General features: G+C 41.6%; 1 protein-coding gene across 1 annotated transcript in view; it reads left to right on the forward strand.

The window, feature by feature from the left end:
- Window positions 1-26,788, forward strand: part of RIOK1 (RIO kinase 1) — a 39,535-nt gene that overhangs the window by 7,698 nt on the left and 5,049 nt on the right. Inside the window, exons 7-15 of the mRNA XM_081952534.1 lie at window positions 6,289-6,381; window positions 9,853-9,965; window positions 10,060-10,140; window positions 18,487-18,573; window positions 20,387-20,524; window positions 22,065-22,168; window positions 22,840-22,946; window positions 25,003-25,068; window positions 25,755-25,874. Of these exons, the coding sequence (XP_081808660.1) occupies window positions 6,289-6,381; window positions 9,853-9,965; window positions 10,060-10,140; window positions 18,487-18,573; window positions 20,387-20,524; window positions 22,065-22,168; window positions 22,840-22,946; window positions 25,003-25,068; window positions 25,755-25,874 (909 nt within the window). The remainder of the gene's footprint in view (window positions 1-6,288; window positions 6,382-9,852; window positions 9,966-10,059; window positions 10,141-18,486; window positions 18,574-20,386; window positions 20,525-22,064; window positions 22,169-22,839; window positions 22,947-25,002; window positions 25,069-25,754; window positions 25,875-26,788) is intronic.

Raw genomic sequence — 26,788 nt, forward strand, 5'->3', positions numbered from 1 at the left:
TGATGTTGGGAGGGCAAAATATAGGTGGAGAGGTGTTTGCTTCCAGATCACATTGATGGATGCTTTTGGACTATATTCTGTCCACGTTAATTATTTTTTAGGAATAATAATAATAATAATAATAATAATAATAATAATAATAATAATAATAATAATAATAACAACAACAACAACAACAACAACAACAAACAACAAACAACAACAATAACAACTTGACATGGACATGGCTTAAGATGGGAACTATCAAGAAAGAAATGGAAGGTTTAATACTGGCTGCTCAAGAACAAGCACTACAAACTAATGCCATGAAAGCGAAGATAGAAAAATCCACTGACAACCCAAACTGCCGACTTTGCAATAACAAAAGTCGAAACTGTTTCACATTTAATTTGTGAATGCAGCAAAATCGCACAAACTGATTACAAAGCTAGACATGACCGAGTTGCTAAATTAATCCACTGGTCATTATATGTAAAAAATATGATTTACCAGTATCCAGAAAGTCACGGGAACATAAAGTGGAAAAAGTTATCAAAAATGAGAAGGTGAAGATCTTGTGGGACTTTCGAATACAAATGGATCGTCATTTGAAGCACAACACGCCAGATATCACGGTTGTAGAGGGCCGAAGTGTACAGTTTATTGATATCGCTGATATTTCTTCGATTCTGGAGATGCCAGAATCGAAGAAAAAGAACTAGAAAAATAATGAAATATCGTGACCTGGCCATCAAAACTACATGGCTATGGATGAAGCATGTAACAGTGATACCCATTGTCATGTGGGCACTTGGCACCATGTCCAAGAATTTTACAAGATACATCAACAAATTGCAGCTTCCTGCAATAACAGCAGCGGAACTGCAAAAAACTGCGCTACTTGGAACATCTTATATTTTAAGAAGGTACTTGGTTGATACCTAGGACACTGGCAGCAAACCGTATCAACCATTAGTACCAGTCACTGGTATTTGTAATGCATTTTTGAATGTTCAGTTGGCTGTTTCATGTTTAATGAATAAAGTATATAATAATGACAGCTTGACATGGACATGGCTTAAGATGGGAACTATCAAGAAAGAAACAGAAGGTTTAATACTGGCTGCTCAAGAACAAGCACTATTTGTAATGCATTTTTGAATGTTCAATTGGCTGAGTTTCATGTTTAATGAATAAAGTATATAACAACAACAACAACAACAACAACAGCCTGGAAGCAAGGTATGATTTGGAGAATAAGGAGATTGCAGTAGTAATTGAAGAGCTGAAGCAAAGGGTTATTGCCATTGCTGAAAAGATTAAACGATATGAAAATCGAGTAACTCTGTTCAAGGAAAACTTACAATTCAGAGAATTTGTGAGAAAACAACAAGAAGCACAACAGAAATGCAAAATGGATCAAGCAGGTTGAGGATTCTGTTAAAGTGCATAAAATGGAAGATGTGAAAATAACAAAAGAAATGGTGCAAAGGCAGTCAAGAAAAGTGAAGAATTGGAGTGCACCTGGACCAGATGAGCTACATGGTTTCTGGCTAAAGGCACTTACAAGTATGCACAAAAGATTGGCAGCCTAAATGAACCAGATTTTAAAAACGCCTGAAAATGATGAATGGATGACAACTGGAAGGACATTTTTGATCCAAAAAGATAAAGAAAAAGGAAAGGACCCTGGAAACTATAGGCCAATTATCTGTTTGCCAACAACATACAAGCTCCTTACTGGTATCATTGCAAACCAAATTTATGGATACTTGGAAAGAAATGACTTGCTTCCTGTAGAACAGAAAGGATGCTGCAAAAATTCAAGAGGAACAAAGGATCAACTGCTGATTGACAAGCTAATCCTAAAGAATTCAAAGAAAAGACAAATCAAGCTGTCCATGGCTTGGATAGACTATAAAAAGCGTTCGATTCCGTTCCCCACAGCTGGATCAAGAAATGCCCGAAAATCTTTGGCATCAGCAGAACATACAAATATTCATGGAAACTTCAACGAACCTCTGGAAAACGAAGCTTATGGCTAATGGAGAAGAACTGGGTGAAGTTGAAATTAAACGAGGCATTTTCCAGGGTGATTCCTTTCACCCCTACTTTTTATACTCTCAATGCTACCACTTACAACCATTTTGAAGAAGGTGAACTGCGGATACGAACTTGCAAAGAAAGGACTGAAAATTTCACACTTGGTGTACATGGATGATTTGAAGCTGTTTGGTAAAACAAAAGCTGAACTGAATTTATTAATTGAAAGCACAAAAGAATTTAGCCAAGACATTGGTATGCAGTTTGGAATTGACAAATGTGCAACAATGGCAACCCAGGCAGGTAAAGTCCTAGAAGATGATGGGATACAACTTGAGAATGAAGAAATGATAAAGACAGTAAAACCAGAAGAAGGCTACAAGTACTTGGGGATTTTATAGACCTCTGACTTAATGCTAAGGTGACCAACCGTCCTCCTTTAGGGAGGACAGTCCTTCTTTTGTAAGTTCTGTCCTCCCTCAAAAAGTGTCCTCCTACATGTCCTCCTTTTCGATATTTGAAGACTAATCTGTTGCGCGTTATGTGACGTATTTGTATTTGACATGACAATTCGTCAAGACTCAGTATAGTGCGGTATAAGACGTGATTATGAGACGCATGCGCTCTGCACGGGAGACCTTGAGAGAGAGCGCCGCATGCAAGTGGCTTTGTTTACTTCTTACCGAAACACAACACGGCACATACGCACGCAGTAGACTCACGGCACGTCGGCAATTGAATGACTCACGGTAATTATTTCTTTCTCAGTGAATATTCAGTTATACAGAGGTAAGTACAATTCACGTTTTATTGAACAGTTTTTAATGGTGGTTTTTTTTAATTCATCGCAAGTATATTGAACAGATATTGAATCTTGTGTTGAATTTTTATCTAAAGAAATGCTAGACATTAAAATAGACGACAATTGTCTCTTTGAAGAAATTAGAAGACTGAATGTATATTTAAATTCTGAAAAATTAATACAATGGGAAAATCAACATGTTGAAATTGATAAAAGATGGGTGGATATTTTCAGCCATTTCAAAAATGAACATATTCCATGTGAACATTTATTTATACTTGTTCAATTTACGTTGTGCTGCCCTGGAACTAATGCAGCAAAGAGTTTTTTCAATTGCCAATGATTTTTCGACAAGTGAGAAATCAAGTTTGAATGTTGATACTCTAGCTGTAGCACTTGCCGTAAAATTCAATATGAAGGATATTTCTTGTTCAGATATTTCCAATATATTGTTAGAAGATGATACATTGACAAAAAATATTAATTCAATGGAAAAGTACTCATTTAAATAATAATTAACAGGCATATAAGCATAATTACAATATAAAATGTTGCAAATGTTTTTTTATTATGCATATATCATATTTTAGTGTATTATTGTTGCAATGAATAAAAATTTCTTTTATTTACGATATATTTTTTCCAATTTATTTGTCCTCCTTTTCATTGTAAAAAAGTTGGTCACCTTAGCATTTTGGACAATAGAACGTGTTTTGTCCTCCTTTTCATTGTAAAAAAGTTGGTCACCTTATTAATGCATAATAAAGTTAAGGAATTAACCTCAGCCAAGTACATTCGACGAATTTGCAAGTTATTAAAGTCCAAACTGAGTGAAGGAAACATCATAAAAGCCATAAATACCTGGGCTATAGCTGTAATCCGATACTCTGCAGGAATAATTGACTGGATCCAGATGGAGTTGGACAATTTGGAAAAACAAGGAAGCTTATGACAATGAATATGCTTTGCTCCCTAAAAGTGATGTTGACCAATTGTATCTACCAAGAGTAGAGGGTGGTCGAGGACTCCTACAAGTAAAGCAGACTGTGGAAGAAGAAAGACACAGCTTGAATGATTACATCCAGAAAAGTGAAGAACCAATGATTAAGGGAGTAAATAAAGGAGGCCTTTTGAAGACAACTAAGTTAAAAGCTGAATGTAAGAAAGAAGTAATTGGGAAGCAAGCTGAAAATTGAAAAAGCAAAGCTATGTATGGCCAATACTTGAAAAGCATTGAAGGCAAAGCTGACCAAAAACTAACTTGGAACTAGTTAAGATCAGGAGTACTGAAAAAAGAAACAGAAGGCTTTATTTTGGCAGCTCAAGAACAAGCCTTAGCCACAAACTGCATGAAGGCAAAAATTCAACGTTACCATCAACAGCAAATGTCGCCTCTGTAATGAGAAAGATGAGACAGTCGACCACTTGATCAGTGGTTGCAGCAAAATTTCACAAACTGACTACCAACAATGCCATGACTGCGTTGCTAAGATTATTCACTGGAAATTGTGCCAAAAGTTTGGATTTGAGTACAGCAAAAACCACTGGGACCATCAGGTTGAGAAAGTTTTAGAAAATGAAAAAGTCAAGATATTGTGGGACTTCAGAATCCAGACTGACAAGCACTTGGCCTATAACACACCTGACATAACAATAATTGAAAAGAAAAAAGTATGGTTCATTGACATTGCAATACCTGGCGATGCATGAATTAAAGATAAACAGCAAGAAAAAAATCACAAAATACGGGACTTGCAAATTGAGGTTGAATGACTGTGGAAAAAGAAATCATATGTTGTCCCAGTTATAATTGGAGTCCTTGGAGCAATACCTAAAGGGCTACTTCGTTATTTGAAAATTCTAAATTTACCCGACTTGAACATTCTGACTCTACAAAAAACCTACTTGGTACAACTTATATCCTCCGATGTTACCTTAACAGTTCCTAGGTCCTTGGTTAGGACTCGAGTTGTTGAGCTACCAACCAGCCCCAAAGGCTGTGAATCTCACCAAAGATTAACATAATAATAATAATAATAATAATAATAATAATAATAATAATAATAATAATAATAATAATAATAATAATAATAATAATAATAATAATAATAATAATAATAAAAGCTTTCTCAGAAAGGAAGTTTTATTCTTCATTTTAATGATTGTATCTCTCTGCCTTCAGAGGAAAAAAACCCAGTAAGATTTCAGATGCTCTATGAAAGATCAGAGAATTGTAGACTTCCAATAATATAAACCATGATTAATTGGTTTCTTTAAATAATTGCTTCAGTTGAAATAAGGTAGTCCTTAAGACCAACACATTTATATGTGTATTTGTACAAGTGGCCCTCATTCACTTGAGACTGGAATTGTAGTCACTAAGCAGTGTGATCTTAAAGCACAATATCACATCACCGTTGCTTTACTGATGGCAGTTGTGGCACTTCTTGTTGTCATATGATGTCATAAGCAAACCACCACAGGTCGGGGTGGGCTGCTACGGGTTCGCGCAGGTTCGGGAGAACCTATAGCTAACATTAAGGCCGGTTCGGAGAACCTCCAAATCCCACCCCTGACTGGCCTCTCCCTTCCCTCTCACCCCTACCCTCTCAGGAGTCTCCACATGGCCCGTTTGGATGTGAGATAAGTGCAGGGCCCACATGAAGGCTTGAGGAGAGAGAAAAACGGCCTCCCGGAAGTTCCAGAAGGCTAGAAACAGGCCTATTTCCAGCGTCCAGAGGGCCTCCAGAGTCCAGGGGAGGCAGAGGCTGGGGAGGGTGAAAGTGCCCCTCCCCCGGTGCAGGAAGCTGGCTCTACCATGGTCATGCCCACCCAGCAACTGGGTAGAGAACCTGTTGCTGAAATTTTTGAAGCCCACCCCTGACCACAGGTTGTTAAGCAAAGCCATCATAACATTGTAATTTGTAGCCTATGGTCAGCTTCCCATTGACTTTGCTTCTTGTAGCTGGCAGTGAAGGTTGCAGATTGTTGCAGATTGTGATCAAGTTATTACAGGGTCACTGCAACAGCCACAACTGTGAGAACAAAGGTACTACCTTTTCAGAGTCATTGTAAGCTTGAATGGCCACTGAATGAGTTGTCAATAAGTGATGATTGCCTGCATTGATCTGTAACCTCTTAATCATACAATAATGGATATAAAACACTTATTAATTCATAAAGTTGATATTTCTCAGCATGCTTCACGAATCCAGTGTTGGCCTCTAAAAAAGGTTATGATGTAGTCATGTTTTGCTCCTACATTTTAGTGAAATGTTATTTAAACTTTAAAGCATTTGCAGACTAAAAATTTGCAGAAGAAAACAAGTTGAAAAAAAGAATAAACTTTGTAGGAGGAAAATCTTGGCTTTGAACAAATAGGGCTTTCTTAGATTTTAAAGTTGGAAGTGATTTAATCCACATCTTTGTAAGTAATGGATTTGATGGTGTTTTGTCTTTCTAAGGTCCTGGATCCAAGAACACGAATGATTCTATTCAAGATGCTTAGCAGAGGTGTGATATCCGAGATCAATGGTTGTGTCAGCACTGGAAAAGAGGTTGGCTGAACCTATCGTTTGCTAAAAGTAATCTTGCAATGCATTTTTAAAAGTCTTGTGATTTGTATTACATGCTTTCTATAATTTTTCTGAAAAGTCATTGTGGAACAAAGAGGCTCCATTCTTCTGCATCAGGACTGGCAAGGATTTATAGATACCTAAGGTTTATCATTGAAAAGATGCAGTAAAGCTTGGACTTGAACACACTGTATAGTGTAATAGTATAAATCTTTATTACGGCCAAAGACCAGCAATACATATTACTTTTTACAATATGTTAAAAAGTACTAACATTAAAATATAATTAAAAAATATTGACGTTAAAAGTGGATAATAACATATATGTTCTCAAATTGTTCGGGTCACTCCCTGGTTTACCTGGGTGCAAAGCCGATAAGTATGGAAGTAAATACAATGGTCCAGAAATTGTTAGAGATATGTCCAAATAATTGGTACAAGATGACAACTATACTTCTATAACCATTTTTTTTCCTTGTGGACATTGCAGCAACACAGAACTTGGCCACTGCATACGTGGTAGCTGGGTTTGTGTCCTGGAGGAGAAAGCCTAGATAAAAATTGTCTGCCCTCCCTGGCAATCTCTCTAATAAGGGGAGAATATGTGCAGACCTACAAACTCTGTATAGTTCACAGTGTAATAGAACATGTGAGATATATTCCACTTCTCCTTTACCACATACAGTGGGGCAAAAAAGTATTTAGTCAGCCACCAATTATGCAAGTTCTCCCACTTAAAAAAGATGAGAGAAGCGTGTAATTGGCATCATAGGTAGACCTCAACTATGAGAGACATAATGAGAAAACAAATCCAGGCAATCACATTGGCTGATTTGGAAAGAATTTATTTGCAAATTATGGTGGGAAATAAGTATTTGGTCAATATCAAAAGTTCATCTCAATACTTTGTTACATATCCTTTGTTGGCAATGACAGAGGTCAAACATTTCCTGTAAGTCTTCACAAGGTTGGCACACACTGTTGCTGATATGTTGGCCCATTCCTCCATGCAGCTCTCCTCTAGAGCAGTGATGTTTTGGGGCTGTCGCTGGGCAACACGGACTTTGAACTCCCTCCAAAGGCTTTCTATGGGGTTGAGATCTGAGACTGGCTAGGTCACTCCAGGACCTTGAAATGCTTCTTACGAAGCCACTCCTTCGTTGCTCGGGCGGTATGTTTGGGATCATTGTCATGTTGAAAGACCCAGCCACGTTTCATCTTCAATGCCCTTGCTGATGGAAGGAGGTTTGCACTCAAAATCTCACGATACATGGCCCCATTCATTCTGTCCTGTACACGGATCAGTTGTCCTGGTCCCTTTGCAGAGAAACAGCCCCAAAGCATGATGTTGCCACCCCCATGCTTCACAGTAGGCATGGTATTCTTTGGATGCAACTCAGCATTCTCTCTCCTCCAAACACGACGAGTTGTGTTTCTACCAAACAGTTCTATTTTGGTTTCATCTGACCATATGACATTCTCCCAATCCTCTTCTGGATCATCCAAATGCTCTCTAGCAAACGTCAGATGGGCCCGGACATGTACTGGCTAAAGCAGGGGGACACGTCTGGCACTGCAGGATCTGAGTCCCTGGCGGCATAGTGTGTTACTGATGGTAGCCTTTGTTACGTTGGTCCCAGCTTTCTGCGGGTCATTCACTAAGTCCCCCTGTGTGGTCCTGGGATTTTTGCTCACCGTTCTTGTGATCATTTTGACCCCATGGGGTGAGATCTTGCGTGGAGCCCCAGATCGAGGGAGATTATCAGTGGTCTTGTATGTCTTCCATTTTCTAATTATTGCTCCCACAGTTGATTTGTTCACACCAAGCTGCTTGCCTATTGCATATTCAGTCTTCCCAGCCTGGTGCAGGTCTACAATTTTGTTTCTGGTGTCCTTCGACAGCTCTTTGGTCTTCATCATAGTAGAGTTTGGAGTGTGACTGTTTGAGGTTGTGGACAGGTGTCTTTTATACTGATAACAAGTTCAAACAGGTACCATTGATACAGGTAATGAATGCAGGACAGAGGAGCCTCTTAAAGAAGGTGGTACAGGTCTGTGAGAGCCAGAAATCTTGCTTGTTTGTAGGTGACCAAATACTTATTTTCCACCATTTGCAAATAAATTTGTTCCAAATCAGCCAATGCGATTGTCTGGATTTGTTTTCTCATTTTGTCTCTCATAGTTGAGGTCTACCTATGATGCCAATTACAGGCCTCTCTCATCTTTTTAAGTGGGAGAACTTGCACAATTGGTGGCTGACTAAGTACTTTTTCGCCCCACTGTATACAAACCCGTTCTGCTATTGGTCTTCTCTTATACCTGCCCTGGAGGAGTGCTGAAGGAAGAATGTTAAATCTGGCTCTGAAGAAAGCTATTCTTTGTTTTGGGAAGATACTTTCACACTTGAAAGAATCTGTTAATATTATAATGTACAAAGTTATAATAAAGAAATATAATAAAGTAGAATTAGCTCATCTGACCATGTTTCCTGCCTGGTTTACTTTACAAGACTGACATGAGGAGGGCAAATTTCCTACCCCCATATTTTTCCTGTGATTAATTAAACACCTTCTAAACCACTTCTAGTAGTGACTGCGGAAGAGCAGGCAGCAATCAGGTTTTGCTATAATTCTTTTTCTTAACTCTTAACTATAGTTTCACGAGCTGAGTCCTGGGTTGAGTCCTCATAAGCCCGAACTTAGTGTAATCTGACTATGTATTCTAGGTGTTTTTAAAATCAAAAATACTGCATTTGATGTCAGATTAGACTTGAGAGCCATCCAGGCAGGCTATCCCTTCTTAAAATAATAGCTATTGAAATAATGCCTTGGAAGACCGATATTGAATGCAGTGATATAATTTGCAGAATTACAATTTGCAGCTGTCATTAAGTGCCTCTTTTTATTCAAGCAGTTCTGCGCCAAATCAAGGACACAATCCAAACCATTTTTTTGTACGGTGTGGAAATAGGCTTACAAATACAGAGAGCCATTTTTCCTCCACGGGTAGACCACGATAAAGAAGTATTTATTTCAGATCATTAATGCTGTGCGTTATTATTATAGGAGTGGCATATCTCTATGCAAAATGATTCAAGTGTGGGCAACTCCCCCCACCCCCAATTCTGTTCATGGTTCACCTATTTGGAAAGGAGCAAAGGCAATTTAAAATATTAATCGAGTGTGGTTTGTATCCCTGTGATCTATTAGATTTACTAAACCTAATAATAAGTCATGTTTAATACACTGTAGTGGCTAGGTTGATTAAACTCAGATACATCTCAGTGTGAGCCAGTGATCCAAAATAAAACTCTGTATTATGTGTATTAAATTCTGTGCCATGTAATAGTTAATTAAAACAAACTTAAATTTAAAAATATTGGTTGACTACTCAAAAAGTATACTGTATATCAATCTATATATTGACACGTGTTTATTATATTTCTTTTTCCAGGCTAATGTGTACCACGCCAGCACTGCAAAAGGCGAGAATAGAGCAATAAAGATTTTTAAAACTTCTATTTTGATGTTTAAAGATCGGGATAAATATGTGAGTGGAGAATTCAGGTGAGTCTGCATTGCATACTAGCTTCTGGATTTCACTTTTCAGTTGTTGTTTTTTACAAAAATAAACATTCAATCTCCCTCTTGTCATTCCAAGGTTTCGTCATGGCTACTGTAAAGGAAACCCAAGAAAGATGGTCAGGACATGGGCAGAAAAAGAAATGAGGAATTTAACCAGGTGAGAATTGATATTCTTCCATTTTCCAGGGCGCTGCTCTGGAGAGTCCAAAGAAGGGGTTAAACACAGCCAATCTGCCCAGAACTGAATTGAAAACTTTAAGCCACGCCTCTGGTGCCGACTCTCCTCAGATTTTTTCAATTCAGCTAGCCCAGTAGACGCGCTTTAAGATTTCTCCAGTTCTAAGATTGATTCCTTGGACTCTCCAGAGGAAGAATAATTTTTTAAAACAGCATATTTAAGGATTTTTAGAGCAGGCTGGTGAGTTTAAATTTAAGTTTATTTTTTTCCCTTTTTAATTGGGTTTTTCTCACCCTTTCGGCTCTCCTGGAGTCCGGGGCTTTGCTCTGGCTCCTAGAAGCCACAGGCAGCTGTTGGGGGAAGCGCGTGGGTCGGAGTGCCGACGCCAGCGCTGTTGGGGCACCCCTACTGGGGGCCGATTCCCACTGGAAGCCCTCCGTTGCAATTTGTGCTTCTAGCAAGTCAAATTGCAGCGTGGGCTTCCAGGGCAGCCATTTTGGCTTCTTCCCTCTTTAAATTTGGCGCGCAGAGCTCCAGTGAGTTCCGGCCGCCATTTTGGATTGCGCAATCTTCCGGCTTTAATTTTAAAAGTTTTTTGCCGCAGCTGCCTGGTGCCTGGCTCTTTGCAGGAGCCGCGTGGAGTCAGACTTGCCCGGTGTGACCGGCGACCTGGGCCCCAATCCAAGCAACTGATAGCGGCGTGGGATCGTGGCCTGCTGGGTCGCCTCCCTTACTCTCCTGCAGGCGCTGGGAGCGAATTCTGCTCGCGCCTAAAAGATTCCAAGCTACTTCAGGCTTTGCAGTTTCTCTGTCTCCTCAGGAGCATCGTGCTGCGGTGGGCTTTCTGGAGGTGGTGAGTGGTGGTTTTCCCATCCCCCTACTGCCCCAACCAGTGATTGTTACCATGGCAGATCAGGCCCCTGAGACTTCTGAGGGTGTCTCTTCCAGAGCCCCTGTAAGACAGGCCGGGAAAGCTGCCAGGGAGGCCATTAGAGGGAATAAGCCTTACTCCAGGCATGGCCCCAAGCAGGGCTCAGGCCTAGACAAAGATGCATTAAGGCGACAGAAGGCCTTAGAAAAACAGTCTTCCAAAGCCCAACAGCAGGCCCAATCTTCCCTTTCGGTGTCTCTTGGGGAGCCCTCCAGGGAAATTCCTCCAGCCCAGGGAGGCCCCATTTCTGATAGTGAAGAGGAAGGGGATTCCTTGGCCATGGCAACTTCTCCAGGCCATTCCATGGCAGATCAGGCTGATCTCTTTGCCTGTCCCTCTGATATGGAGGAGGGACCAGCTCCAATGGGGCCCTTAGCCCCTCAACAGCCGATCCCCGGGCCCACTCAAAGGGTTCGCCCCATTGAGGACCAAGGGCCTAACCTATCCACTGAAATGCAGGAAATAATTAACAGGGCCATTTCCCAGGGCATTGAGGCAGGCATGCGAAAAGGTGGCAAGCGCACTCGCAAGACCCACCATTTGCAACCCCAGGAGGATTCCAGAGAGATGACTCCTAGCCTTCCACCTCCGTCCCTGCATTCTTCAGTGGCCTCCGATGAGTCAGACTGGGAGGAAGAAGAGGAATTTCTTCCTAGGCAGGAAGCTGAATTTTCTGGGGATGAGGCAAGCCCCGCCAAAAAGCCGGCCTTTTCAGGCTTATTTAATTTGGATAATTTCAAAACCATTTTAGATAAGGCTAAGATCTCAACTCACATGGGGTCCACCCCCCCAGCTCAGGTGGTTGTAGACCCTGATGATCTATCTGGGGATCTCTTTGAGGAACCCATTTCGGTCCAGGAAATAGTTCCTGTACCCAAGATGTTCCTCAATTTAGTTCAAAGACAGTGGGCGCAGCCAGCTACCATGGCTACCCCCAGCAGCCATGACAAGAAGCTATATACGGTGGATGCCAGCCTGGAGGAGCTGCTCAAGCTCCCTCCTATCGATCCCCCTGTAGCGGCTCTTACCTCCTCTTCTGTGCTCTCTCCTGACCTGTTGGAGGGGCTCAAGGCTGAGGACAAGAGAACCGAAACTGCTTGTCACAAGACTCATCAGGCAGCTGCATGGGCCATTAAGTCCTCCGCTTCAGCCTCCTTTTTCTCCAGGGCGGCTCTCCTGTGGCTGAGGCAGTTGTTGAGGAAGATACCTGCCAAGGACGTTAAAGTCAGGCAGGATATCAATAAAATCATGGCAGCCACAGAGTACACTGCTGATGCCACTCTGAATGCTGCTAAGTTTGCCTCGCGTGCCCTAGCGTCTAATGTTACTTCCAGACACCTCCTGTGGCTTAGGCACTGGAATGTGGATATGCGCTCCAAATGGAAGCTTGTTACTGCCCCCTTTAAAGGGGACAAGTTGTTTGGTGAGGTCCTTGATCCAGTCCTTGTGGAAAACAAGGACAAAAAGAAAGTGATGCCATCAGTCACCAAAAAGCCTGATCGTAAAGGTCCTGGCTCTTACAGGAGGCAGGCCTTTCGGAACAATGAGCCCTCCACCAGCTCCGCCCCCTATCATCGGGCGTATCCCCAGCAGGGTGAGCGGTCTCAGGACCGTCAGTCCTTTCGAGACAGAGGTCGCCAGCAGCCCTTCTCCAAGCGGCCATTTCGGGGGGGCTCCGGCTCCCGACCCTTTAGGAGGTATAAATGACCATCACAGGTCAGCTCCCATAGGAGGGCGGTTGCAGTTGTTCCACGCCAAATGGGAGCAGACCACGTCGGACCAGTGGGTTCTTCAAACGGTCCGCATGGGTCTCACTTTAGAATTCTGGTCCCCCCCTCCCCGCCACTTCATCCGGTGTCCAGTTCCCTCAGGGTTAGTCAAAAGATCCCTCATGGAACAGGAGATAAGGCACCTCAAGGAGATCAGGGCCATAGAACCTGTCCCAGCAGGCCAGGAAGGAAGAGGGTTTTACTCCATCCTGTTTCTGGTCCCCAAAAACTCAGGAGGGTGGAGGGGGATATTAGATCTAAAGAGGTTCAATCACCACGTGACATATCGCAGGTTCAAGATGCAGTCCCTCCAGTCCATCTTGGGGTGCATCAGGCCAGGCGATATACTAACGTCCATAGACCTCAAAGAGGCCTACCTCCACATCCCTATCCGCAAAGCCCACCGCAAGTTCCTGAGGTTCTCTTACGCAGGCCTCCATTACCAGTACCGGGCAATGCCATTCGGCCTGTCATCGGCGCCCAGGACATTCACAAAGGTTCTCGCAGCCGTGGCAGCTTTTCTACGGTCACGTCCGGTCAGACTCCACTGTTACCTAGACGATGTTCTCATTCTGTCATCATCGCATCAACAAGCTGTCAGCGACCTAGAACACACCATGCAGGCGCTCCGGGACCACGGGTTCACCATCAACCTGGAAAAAAGTCATCTCGTCCCCACGACCAGACTGAAGCATCTAGGGGCTGTCATCAACACCACCTCGTGCACGGTATCCCTGTCTCCGGAAAGGGTGGCCAGCCTTCGGGAGATGGTCGTTCAGGTGCAGCAGTCACGTCTAGTCAAGGTGGTTCAGCTCTCACAGCTCCTCGGGAAGATGATCTCGTGCCTGTCAATCGTGCCTTGGGCGAGACTTCACTCCCGTCCCCTTCAGTGGCTCCTGCTCCCATATCAAAGAACAAACGAAAGCAGCTCAACAAGACTGATTCCAGTTCCAGCAGAGGTACGTCGCTCTCTAAAGTGGTGGTTGTCTCCGGCCCTGTTAAAGGGGTCGCCATTCAAGGAGCCAGTCAGGCTCACCATCACAACGGATGCCAGCCTGTTCGGTTGGGGGGCCCACTGCCACAACCAGCTCGCACAGGGCAGGTGGTCCCCTTCCGAAGCCGCTCACAGCATCAACTGGCTGGAGCTGAGGGCAGTCAGGCTTGCGCTGAAGCGCTTCCAGAGCACCGTTCAGGGCCACCACATGCGCATCATGACAGACAATGTCGCCACCAAGGCGCACATCAATCGACGGGGGAACGCGCTCCAGATCCCTGATGAAGGAGGCGGAGCTCTTGGGTCGATGAGCGGAGAGGTATCTCCTTTCTCTTCAGGCGGAGCACATCTCGGGCACGAGCAACACCCAGGCGGACTGGCTGAGCAGATCCACAGTCGACCACTCGGAGTGGCGTCTACATCCGCTGCTGTTCCAGCAACTGTCCCAGAGGTTCGGCCTCCCGCTGGTGGACCTGTTCGCCACCGCGGCCAACGCGCATCTTCCGCGGTTCTTCACAAGGTTCCACGACCCGAGGGCGGAAGGAGTCAACGCGCTGCACGGCCCGTGGCCGAAAGGTCTGCTTTACGCTTTTCCCCCGCTACCTCTTCTTCCCAGAGTCATCAGGAAGATCCTAGCAGAGGAGGCGGAGGTGCTGCTGGTAGCACCGTACTGGCCCAGGAGAACCTGGTTTGCAGACTTGGTGAGTCTTTCGATCACACCACCGTGGCGGATTCCTCCACAGGACATCTCTCTCAGCCAGGGGGCCCTTCAACATCCAGAGCCCCAGTGGCTGCAGCTGGCCGTCTGGCACTTGAGAGGGATCTCCTAAGCAGAGGCAAGTTGTCAGACAAAGTGATTGGCACCATCCAAGCGTCACGACGGCAGTCCATGACGCGCATCTACGACGCCACTTGGAAATCCTTCGCCAGCTGGTGCACGGCTCATGGTACGTCTGCGCCCCTTGCTTCGGTTCCTGTCATCCTGGACTTCCTGCAGGAAGGTTTGGACAAGGGCCTGGCACCTAACACCCTGAGGCGCCAGGCGGCAGCCCTGTCAACCATTCTCTCAGTTGAGGGCTACGCATCTCTTGGCCGGAATCCGACCATCCGCAGTTTCCTCAGGGGAGCGACCAACCTGAGACCCCCAGTGGTCCACAGATACCCATCTTGGGATCTCAATGTAGTGTTGCGGTCCCTCATCGGGCCCCCGTTTGAGCCCATTAAGACGGCCAGTCTCAGACACCTCACATTCAAGACGGTTTTTCTGGTCGCTATCACGTCTGCTCGTCGCATATCGGAACTGGCTGCCTTGTCAGTCAGAGAGGACTTGTGTCTCATTCGTAACGACAGAGTAATCCTGAGGCTGGACCCTTCCTTCATTCCGAAGGTCAATTCCTGGTTTCATCGGACGCAGGAGGTGGTCCTTCCGGATTTTTGTCCGCATCCTCGGCACCCGAGGGAAAAGCGCTGGCACATGCTGGATGTGCGCAGGACTATTCGCAGATACTTCAAGCGCATGGCCAGTTTTCGGAAATCCGAATCTCTATTCGTCTCCTTTCAACCAGCTTCTCAAGGCAAGAAGGTCTCTTCATCTACCATCGGCGGATGGCTGCGAGCCTGCATTGCGCTTGCCCACGTTTTACAGTCCGTTCCTGTGCCTCGCAATATCACAGCACATTCGACTAGAAGCGCCGCCACCACAGCTGCCTGGTCTACACAGGCACCGATTGAAGAGATCTGCAAGGCGGCCACCTGGACTTCTCTGTCTCCATTTGTCCGAAATTACAAACTGGACAGTTTTGCATTGGCGGAAGGGGCCTTTGGGAGGCGTGTTCTTCAGGGCATCCATACCAGCGGAGCGACCCTGATGGCTGAGCCTTCCCGCCCTAGTGACAGTTAGCTTGGGCATGTCCCTTCTTTGGACTCTCCAGAGCAGCGCCCTGGGAAATGACCATTGTCTTACCTGAAGGGTCCTTTTCAGGGCGCTGCAACGGAGAGTCCACCCCGCCCTGGGGTCTATTCTCCGCTGGTGTTTGTGAAGTCACAGTGTTGTTTGTTGTTTCTGTTATTGTTGTTGGACTATTTTTGACTTGTTCCATATTAGACTTCCAGTTGAAGTTTCAGCGCGCAACTGTTCCACGTCTTTATTGAATAAATCTGAGGAGAGTCGGCACCAGAGGCGTGGCTTAAAGTTTTCAATTCAGTTCTGGGCAGATTGGCTGTGTTTAACCCCTTCTTTGGACTCTCCGTTGCAGCGCCCTGAAAAGGACCCTTCAGGTAAGACAATGGTCATTTTCAGCTTGACTTCGGGGAATGATTTTAATACTTAGGAAGTTAAAATAATAGCATTGCAAGTTTTTAAGAAGCAAAATGTTCAGGAGATGCAATTCTTTCAACTACTCATTTAGGACCAACTTCAGAGTATCTTGTTCAAGGATTCCTGCTGAACTCCAGAACAAATTTGTTCTTTTAAAAGCAAAATAATTTAAATACTTGTGTTTCCAGGTTAAAAAAAAGAGAAAGCCATGAATTTTGTTTTTCTTTTCAAACATGTACAAATGATCCACATTTAGAATCAGAAATATGGCAATGAAAACAGGAAAATATACATATTGAATGATCACATTCGTATGTTAGGTAAAGGTAAAAGTTCCCCTTGCACATATGTGCTAGTTGTTCCCGACTCTAGGGGGTAGTGCTCATCTCCATTACAAAAGCCAGCACTGTCCGAAGGCGTCTCCATGGTCAGCGCACGGAACGCTGTTACCTTCCCACCAAAGTGGTCCCCAGTTTTCTACTTGTATTTTTACGTGCTTTCAAACTGGCAGAAGCTGGGACAAGTAGCGGGAGCTCACTCCATTATGCAGCACTAGGGATCCAAACTGCCGACCTTTCTGATCGACAAGCTTTGCGTCTTAGTCACTGAGCCACCGCATGCCATTATTTCTGTATTACTCATCTTCAAAAACTGATATCTAACAAACCACTCCAGGCAAATGCATTTTTCAGTCATCTCTCTTTAACAGAGTAAGGAGAGCTTTTGATCTTTAACAGCCAAGCAGTCTCAAAGAGTAAAGAAAGGGAAGAAGAATATTCCCTCCTTTTTTTTAAACATCTAAACCTAAAAAGGGCATATACCGTATTTTTCTGAGTATAAAACACACCTTTTTTCCTCAAAAAAGAGGCTGAAAATCTGGGTGCGTCTTATACATCGAATACAGAGTTTTTGGCCTCCCGAAGCCCTGCCCCTTCACTAAAATGGCCGTGTATATCCTTATGGAGGCTTTCAGAGAGCAGGAAGGGCAGAAATGAGCAAAGAACGGGCCGTTTGTTGCCCCCCCCCCCCCCAGCCTCCAGCAGCACTCTATAAGCCTCCATAAGGCTATGTATGCAATGTTTTAAACAAAAAATGGGCCCGTTTTCGCGAAAAACAGTCGTTTTGGGGAGGTTTGTAGAGTGCACAAACTTTTTCCCCCCCCTTTTGGAAAGCTCTTTAATTGATTGATGAGAATTACATTGATCAAGTGCTGTGCCACAAGAAACAAAGTCTTAGGTGCTGCAGATTATCAACAATTTCCTTCTCCAGCACATGGATAAATACACTTGGAAACATCTACCTACCTACCTACACACACACACACACTCCCTACCTACCTACTGTATTTCTTTCTCTCTCTCTCTCTCTCTCTCTCTCTCTCTCTCTCTCTCTCTCTCCCCCTCTCTCTCTCTCCCCCCCTCTCCCTTTACCTACCTACCTACCTACCTAACTACTCTCTCTCCCTCCCTACCTATCTACTGTATTCCTCTCTCTTTCTCTCCCTCTCTATCCCTCCATCTACCTATCCACTTTTTTTTTTAATTTGCCTCTTCAAAACCTTGGTGCGTCTTATAGTCCGGTGCGTCTTATAGTCTGAAAAATACGGTAGTTGATACACAAAACATGAACAAAATCTTCACTCACTGGGGAGCCACAAAGATGCGCTTTCTCACTATTTGACAAGTGATGGATATTTGGCCATGGAATCCAAAAACTCAAATATAGTTATACAATAGGCCCTTCTTAGGAATTGAGTAAAACTTAACGGTGGGTATTTTTCAGTTTTGTTCTCAAGTGAACATCTGAGTAGAGGGCCTTAATTTGGAGTAAGTATCTGGGTTCCAAATTTAAATTGGCCAGTTTCTTTCACAGAATATTTCTTTCAAGGGTCAATTCATGTTCACCCTTGAAAGAAAAGGATTGTTTCTGTTTTTAAATTGAAGCACATATTCCCATCTGAAAATGCCTTTACACTGAAAAGAAAAGAAAAGGCACCTCTATCAAAGACTTTGGGGAGAAAATAATTATTTCTTAACAATTTACATACAATACTTAACATTTGGCCTCAGGACATGAGAATGAAAATGAAAGGTGTCAGCAAGATTGGGAGAGGCTTGTGAGGCTGTTTTTATATATTTTCTTGCTTTATATGCAGTATTTCCTGACTAAATAATTGTGAAGGTAAGATCAATATTATTGGATTAAATGATCTGAATTTCTGAAGGTCTTTTCTGCACGTAGGACTTTTTTAAATAGGTGGTATCAGATATACCAAATAAGAGCAGTTTTGTCTTTTTTGTTACTTGCTTTGTAGATTACATACAGCACAAATCCCATGTCCGGAACCCATTATGCTAAGAAGTCATGTTCTTGTGATGGGCTTTATTGGCAAAAATGATATGTAAGTATATTCAAGTGCTATGCGGCTGGGTTCAAGCCAGGATTTATTTTAATTATGATATACCATACAAACCATAGTGGCCAGAGTCACACAGAATAGTAAGCTTAAACATTTATGATTTATAGATTCACACACTTAAACACTTCTTGCATACTTCTATAGCCGTTATTTAAGAAGTATAGCACGGGAAAGGACTATATAGGAAGTCAAGTACTAATTTATTAGTGTCTTCCATTGCATTGGTCAATGTTTTGTCAATCTCAACAACTTTAAAATGTGTGCATTTCAACTCCCAGCATGCTGGCTAGAGGAATTTGGGGAGTTGAAGTCCACATACCTTAAAATTGCTGCAATTTGGAAACACTGGCACAAGTTTGTAGAATCAAAGCTTCGTGCATTTCTCAATTCTAGCAAAACTAGTTAGATGGCTGATCAATAACAGTGCAGTCTGTATGGTTAACTGGTGGATCGTACAAAACCTCCCATAGCATATGTAATAAATTGTGCAGAAATTGTGCAGACTGAAATGAGTAACCTAACTGCAGCATTCAGGGCTAGCTGCAGTTTCCAAACTGCTCTGAAATTGGGGGGAGTGGGAGATCCCATCAAACTATATTAAAAGTAATCCCATTTTGAAGTTATCGGTGTGAAAGCAGTAGCGATGTGCAGAATGTTTTGACTCTGAATTGTCTCAAATTGAAAACATTTTGCTTCCAATTTAAGAATGTTATTTTCAAAAGCGGAATAGGTTGATTCAGTCAGCCTGAAGCACTTCTGAAATTATTAAAATTTCTAATGGGAAAGAGCTGCTTTTTTGCTTGAAATAATGATGTAGATGTTTTGAGTTTGAAACATTTTGCACTCAACTGGAGGGTTATTGTTGTGATGCTATCCATGTCATGGAAAGCTTGAAGCTGATTATTGTTATTTGGGCAACAGAATATACTTGAGCCTCCAGTGACGAAGCTGGATTTAATTTGAGCACCCCAAACTAAGTATTATTCTCTGCAGGAAGATTGCAACCCTTTCCATAATAGGTTAATTGTTCCATTCCTGAAGCAGAAAAAAAAAAAATCAAGGATACTCAGTTGCTGAAGTGCATTTTTGTCCTGTAAACTAGATTGACTTTGGCAGCTGAGCATCTTTAATTTGTCTTTTAATCTACCTAACACTCGTTTAAATAGTGCTAATGCTTACTTTTAAATTAAAATGCTAGTTGAAATATCAGTTTAACAGGTCCTTGGAGGAGGGGGGAGTTCATCCTTGATGTCCATTTAATAAATTGCTTTCTTCATTTTGTTGTGCATTGTGTAATGAGATCGTCACACGCATGAATTAAATTACGGCATATAAACAGATTTTTTAAAGTGCATGTCTGGATTACTGGGTGTAAGATTAATGTCTGGGTGTCCATTTTATCTGCTGCATCTGAAGTTCACTAAGAGGGTAACTGTTTAATTGAGACTTCACTGTGCATAAGCTTAAGGAGGTACTTTTAAGGCTCTAATTGTGATATTTGTGAGGTTTGATCAGAAGGCAAGATGTCTTGTACAATTTGCAAATCAGATAGACTGATGCACCAGGCTTAGATGTAGGGATGCGAACATTGAGGAAAAATAAGAGAGCTTTTCACTTTTCCTCCTAAATGTTTTGTTTTTCCCTTGCGATTCATATTTCTGCTTATGTGGGAGTTTATTTTGGCCTTATGTAGTTCTCTTTACAGAAAGACAGTGATTGCAGTATTTAAGGAAAGGGACAGTTGGAGAGATATATAAACATTGTATTCTTTGTTTCTTTTCTCCTTTGCTCCAAGGCCTGCTCCTTTGTTGAAAAATGCCCAGTTATCAGAGTCAAAAGCCCGAGAGTTATACCTGCAAGTCATACAGTATATGAGAAGAATGTACCAGGACGCCAAGCTTGTTCATGCAGATCTCAGTGAATTTAATATGCTGTATGTCTTATTTTTGTTTTTCAACTTTAACTTTGGGACTTGAGACTTATTTGCATAATGACTATGTGGGGGTTACAATCCTTCCCTCAAGATAAGATAGGTATTGTTTAGCAGAAAGCATATCCTCCAGTCAGTATCTCTCTGGGGGCCTGTTATGGCTACTCTTTGGGACACTTGTTGGATTCCCAATGTAATTAAAGCCATCTGCTAGTGAGTTGTGAATTCTCTGAATGCATTCGGGCCTGAGAGATGGCATATTCTCCTCTGCCCAGACAGAACTGCACAGAATTAGTTCTTGTGTTGCAGGGTGAAGAATGGTTGATAACTAAACTATTGCATAAATGAAGAAGCTTGTAGTTATTCAGCCCAAGCCCATAATCAAGTTAGTCAGAATTGCACACCATCTCACTTTACAAAGATCCCAATTGAAATGTTTTAATATTCAGGAAAATTAAAGTGAGCCTTGGGTTTCAAAATCATACAGTGGATATTGTTCCTTCATTATCTACCTTCTAGCATTTATTTTGAATACAGAACAGAATGGCAGAACAGAGTGACAGAGAAATAAGAGTTGAAACTATGCATGTTTATCAAACATATTTGCCTTCTGTCTATCCACCCGTTCTGTCAGGGAATTGGGCAACCGTGTCCAAATGAAGTCAAAGGTGCTGACACAAACTTGTACAAGTAGTCCTTGACTTACAACAGTTATTTAATGACCGTTCGAAGTTACGATGGCACTGAAAAAGTGACTTATGACCATTTTTCAGCTTACGACCTTTGTAGAATCCCCATGATCCTGTGATCAAAATCCAGATGCTTGGCAACTGGTTCATACTTATGACCACTGCTGTGTCCCAAGTTCATGTGATCACCTTTTGTGACCTCCTGACAAGCAAAGTCGATGGGGAAACCAGGTTCACTTAACAACTGCGTTACTAATTTACCAACTGCAGTGATTCACTTAACAACTGTGGCCAGAAAGATCGTAAAATGGGGCAAAACTCACAAACTTCTCACTTGGCAACGTAAATTTTGGGCTCAGTTGTGGTCATATGTCGAGGACTATCTGTAGTTTTATATAAATAAATATATTTTACATCAGTGTTTAGAGCAGACAAGATAGTCAGGCAAACAGGAGCATCATAAGATAAACCACAGAGCATATTGGGCATACAGAAGAAAAAGGCAGCAAAACAGAGAAACTCCCCCTTCATACACACAGCAACCAATCCCACGCAGATTGTCTCACGCAAGAACCAGCACTCTCCAACCTATCAACCACAGCTCTGTGTTGTGGCTCATTGCACAACCCTGCTGCTCCAGCTACTAAATTTCAATGTCTTAACATCTTCTTTGAAAACGACTTGCTAAATTGGCATTATTTAATTAAAACGACAGCCTCATTACAGCCATTAAAACTCTGTGGTGTTCATTCATCCAGATGTCCATCAAAGACTCTGATGTTTTCTGTAAATGCCCTAATAGATATATTTGGAAATGAATGCATTGTTGTATTGATGTTTTCCCCTTTTTCCAGGTATCACAGTGGTCAGGTATATATTATAGATGTGTCCCAATCTGTGGAGCATGATCATCCCCATGCTTTGGAATTCCTGAGGAAAGACTGTGCCAATATCAACGGTAAGGAGGAGATAATATTCCTTCTGTGATTTAGCTATTCAACAGAGTTGATCATATTTAAGTTGCATAATTGGATATTTCAATCTTAAAAATGATCCTGGTGGTTACAACTAAGATCGTAATTCTGATGTGCTTGGAGTGGGGGGCGCTTAAAAATGGATTCTCCAGGGAAGTTTTTTGTAGCGCCATTCAAAGCTCCTGCCGCATAAATGAACTTCTTAATCTTGGGGCACAAAGTTTGAAAGCTGAATTGGAGCATCAAAGTTTGGGGCCTGTCACAATTTCTGGTGTGGGAAAATGGGAGGGGGGATTATATGGAGCATGGGGAAATATATAGTCTAAATAACAGTCCTTCCTCAGAGAGTCAAGGACATCTTGCCCTGCACCTGGAGTGGTGTGACGGAGGCATCTCCAGTTGGGACGGTGCCTGATTGGACCATGTGATGGACATGTGAGCGCTGGGCAGGGACTTGAACTTTCACTTGGGTGGGGGAAACCTAGAAGCTTTCAGATTCAGATTTTCCCAGATGTGCCAATATGACATCTCCTAATAAAATGGAACTTGGAGGAAACTCAAGCCTTGGAGTCTTCTTTCGTCAGGGGTGTTACTTGGAACCCTGACATTTTATAGGCAATAATAACTTTAACATCATCTTTGTCCTTTCTGGTAGATTTCTTTTATAAGTACAATGTTGCAGTGATGACAGTGAGAGAGCTCTTTGAATTTGTCACGGATCCATCTATTACGAATGAGAATATGGATGCCTATCTTGAAAAGGTAGGGTTTGATTATTTATTTTCTATGAAAAAATACACATGTTGAAGGTTCATGCAGACAGTCCTGACTTAGCAACCATGATTGGGAACAGCAGCTTAGCATTTAAGTCAGGGGTGTCCAAACTTGGGAACTTTAAGACTTGTGTTCCCAAGTTTGGACACCCCTGATTTAAGTGAAGGGTTATTAAGTGAAATTGTGCTTATGATCTTACTTCCTTCGCTTTATAGGCCTGCAAGTCATAATTGCAAGCATTGGTCCTAAAGTTACTTTTTCATCACTATTATAACTGAATGTCTACTAAATACAGTAGCTAAATAAGGACTATTGTGTTCTCTACCTTGCGTTATTTGTAAAAAATAATAAAGGTAGGATATAAATAAATAAGGCTATCTGTATTGATATTGTCCCTAAAATTCTATTTGTGAGGGGAAAGTATTCGTTTATTGTGGATAAGAGGAGCTGGCTCCATTGAAACTTTCTATAACGTGCTATAAAAACTGATTTTCCCATCTTGTTTACGAGATCTGAAAGAAGTGAATCTTTTGAAAATGTCCTTTTTCACTTGCAACCAAGGCCGTTGTGTGTAGAAACATATCTGTTTGCTGCTACTAATGCTACCACAGTCATGTCGGGAGCACTGAAGGGCCTCACAATTCAAAGGGTTGAATGGTGACACTATCATTGCCTGGGTGACGCCCCGTTGGGACTCCTTTCATGTCCCTGTTAAGTTGCCCACCCAAGTGGTACCAATCTATCTACTCTTATCTGCAGCTGCTGACTTTATCAAAAGCTTATGGGGCTATCTGGAATCCAGGGACATTCTTGGAGATAAAGATGATTTTGCGTGCTGATGAGCTACAGCCTGCCAGCTTCTCATTTTGCTTAAAATTAAGTGAAATTAAGTTAACTGCCATGGGTCAGGCAGTCTGACGGGCTTAAGGAAGCTGTGCAGTAGTTCATTGGTGCCCATGAGCATTGTACCGAACGTGACACATTAACAATTCTAAAGGTCAAAAGTGGCATTATCTATTAAGCAAAAGCTACTTTGGGCAAGACCCAATGAATCTGTTATAGAATTTAAATGTATCCTTATCTGCAGCTTTCAGAAAAGATCTAACTTCCACATTTTAGGCTAGTTGAAGTTCACGGACCACTTTTAATGTACTGCAATATTTTAGTCTAGAAATGATAAGCATGGTTGGCTGATGTCCTTTCTATCTGCTTCAGAAAAGACACAGTTGGCAAGTCAGCTCTAATTAATACAGTACGCTCCCAGTCATGTACCATACTCTAAAATACTAGATTCTCCAGTAATTGCAAGCCAGCTCCCCCGCAATCTGTCCTTTACATAAGATTGATGTGCATTTGCTTCTGACCGAGCAATTGATTGCCATTTGCCAGTTTTGGCTTTTGTATCCTGAGCATTCTGATATGTATGGCCAACCCCATAAATGAAGCAGCAACTTCCTTCCAATACCCTTCAAAGGTCCTGTTTCTCCAGGTCAGTTTTGGAGCCAATGATGATCTAGTAGCAGTGAGCTACTAGATCATCTAGATCATTAATATGACTGTAGATCATTAATATGACTGTACACCACCCCGAGTCCCTTCTGGGAGAGGGCGCGGTATATAAATTAAATAAAAGTAAAAAAAAGTAAAAAAGTAAAGCTATACAACAACAGAGCTTTTTAAAAAGAGGCATTAACACTTGGATGGAAGAATATACGTCATTCTCTTAAGAATTGGTTCCCAGACTGATAAACAACCAAATTTTATTACTATTGCAAAGAAAATGGTTTCCTTGCAGAAGACAGTTAAAGAAGTAGAGTATCGCCATTCCAGTGTGCGAGAAGATATACTGCTTCCAAATTAAACACCATTAGTTGCTGGGAATTCTTCTAACCCATCCATCTCAATAAATCTTGCTAAAAAGAACTTGGTGGAAATTGTGTTTAGGGAAAAAAAACACCTTGGTAAAGGCAAGTGTCAAAGAACCTAACTAGCTCTTTTGAATGAGTTTTCCGATGTTAGGAATTTATTTCTCAATATTTTATAGGTAATGGAAATTGCATGTGAGAGAACAGTGGAAGAAATATCCAATCAGAATAATGTAGATGAAGAGGTAAGCCAGTGGACTAAATAAATACATTATGTCTCTTCTGAAAGAACCTGAACCTCTGTATTTTGATAATACTCAGGAATACGTTTATTTTCAAATGATTCATCAAAGGTTTCAGCAGAGTCTGTATTTTTATAGCCTTCAAATAATTGCAGTAATTTATTCCTCTATTATAAATTTTATGTTTAAACTATTAATAAAAGGCAATAAAGACTCCATCATGGAACTATATTTTACTTAAGTCTCTTCTTGAACGCCATAATTTTTGTGGTCTTTTTTTTTTTTTTTTTGGCCCTAAGAAAATACCTTTAATTTGTAATAGATTAAATGAATGATTAAATGAAAGAGTGTAATATGGTTAATACACAATGTTTCTTTCTATATTGGACTGGTTCCATCTACACTTACAAAATGATTTCAGAAAAAAAGCCACTTAAACATGTCCCAAAGGTGCTTTTTCAAGAGGCAACTGGATTTACTTGGTTTTTCTTTGAAGATGTTTTGCTTCTCATCCAGGAAGCTTCTTCAGCTTTTAAACGTGTTTCTGCTTTTTCAAAAATGAATCTGATTTACACTTTAGTCCATCCTGGCAAGCATACGATTGAAAGATCTATCTCCTCCTCTCTTAGCTAATCAGAAAATATAACAAGTGATTTATAGTTTAAATCATGCTTAATTCACCTTGCTAGGTGTTCAGGAAAGCCTATATCCCTAGGACTCTGACAGAAGTTAAGAACTATGAGAGAGATGTGGACATAATGATGAAGCTGAAGGAAGAAGATTCAGCCCTCAGTGTGCAGCAAGATAATGTAAGCAATATTGGATTGACTGGACATCTAAAGAAATATGCTTATTTATGTATGTGAAATTGATTAGTGTATCATATTACATATTGGGTTGGATTCAGAGTGGCCTGAACATAAGGGCTATGCCCAAAGTTGTTGGGAATCAGGCAGCATAGAAATTATTACGTTATTATGGTTGGCCATAAAAACAGGCAGATGTTTAGACTAGATTTGGCAGAATAGAAGTGTTTAAAAAGTCCCTTTTCTCCCTGTATTCCCTGTATTTGTTTCTCTTGCTGCCCCAAAGGGTTCCAGCATTGTACAGATTTTCTTTTCTTTTATATAATGTTTTTTTTTATTTTTTATTTTCAAAACAAACACAACACATAAAATCTTACTTCTTTACATACTGTAGAAAGTGTATCAGTTGGTTACAAAAGGCTTTCGTGCATCTCTTCCACAGTCATCAAGCATAATTCATATTAACTCAAGTATTTTAACTTCGATATTTATACATATTACCATCATCATACTCCATTTTCATTTGACTATAATTGTTTAAACGTCCTTCATCATAAAATATACCAAAATTTAATACATAACCACATACTGGCATTTCATTTACTATTTCTAAAATCCTCCAATAACACTGAATCCTTATGTACTATTCTAGCTAAACATCCATAACATTTAATAACAAAATTTTCTAATCCTCCTTTCCAAATCACTGTTTATAATTTACATCCAGTTTCCTTATGTTGTACCCATACACACACACACACACACACACACACACATATATATATACGTTGTTATCATTATCCCTCCTTTATTTGACTGTATTCTGTATCATAACATTTCCCCCCTTATAATCAAGACTTAACTGAATCTAACTTAATTCTTTTTTATTAACCTTTATATATAATCCAAAAGGATTT

Source organism: Natrix helvetica (genome assembly GCF_964273705.1).
Source record: "Natrix helvetica genome assembly, chromosome: 4".
In the NCBI taxonomy this organism is placed as follows: domain Eukaryota; kingdom Metazoa; phylum Chordata; class Lepidosauria; order Squamata; family Natricidae; genus Natrix; species Natrix helvetica.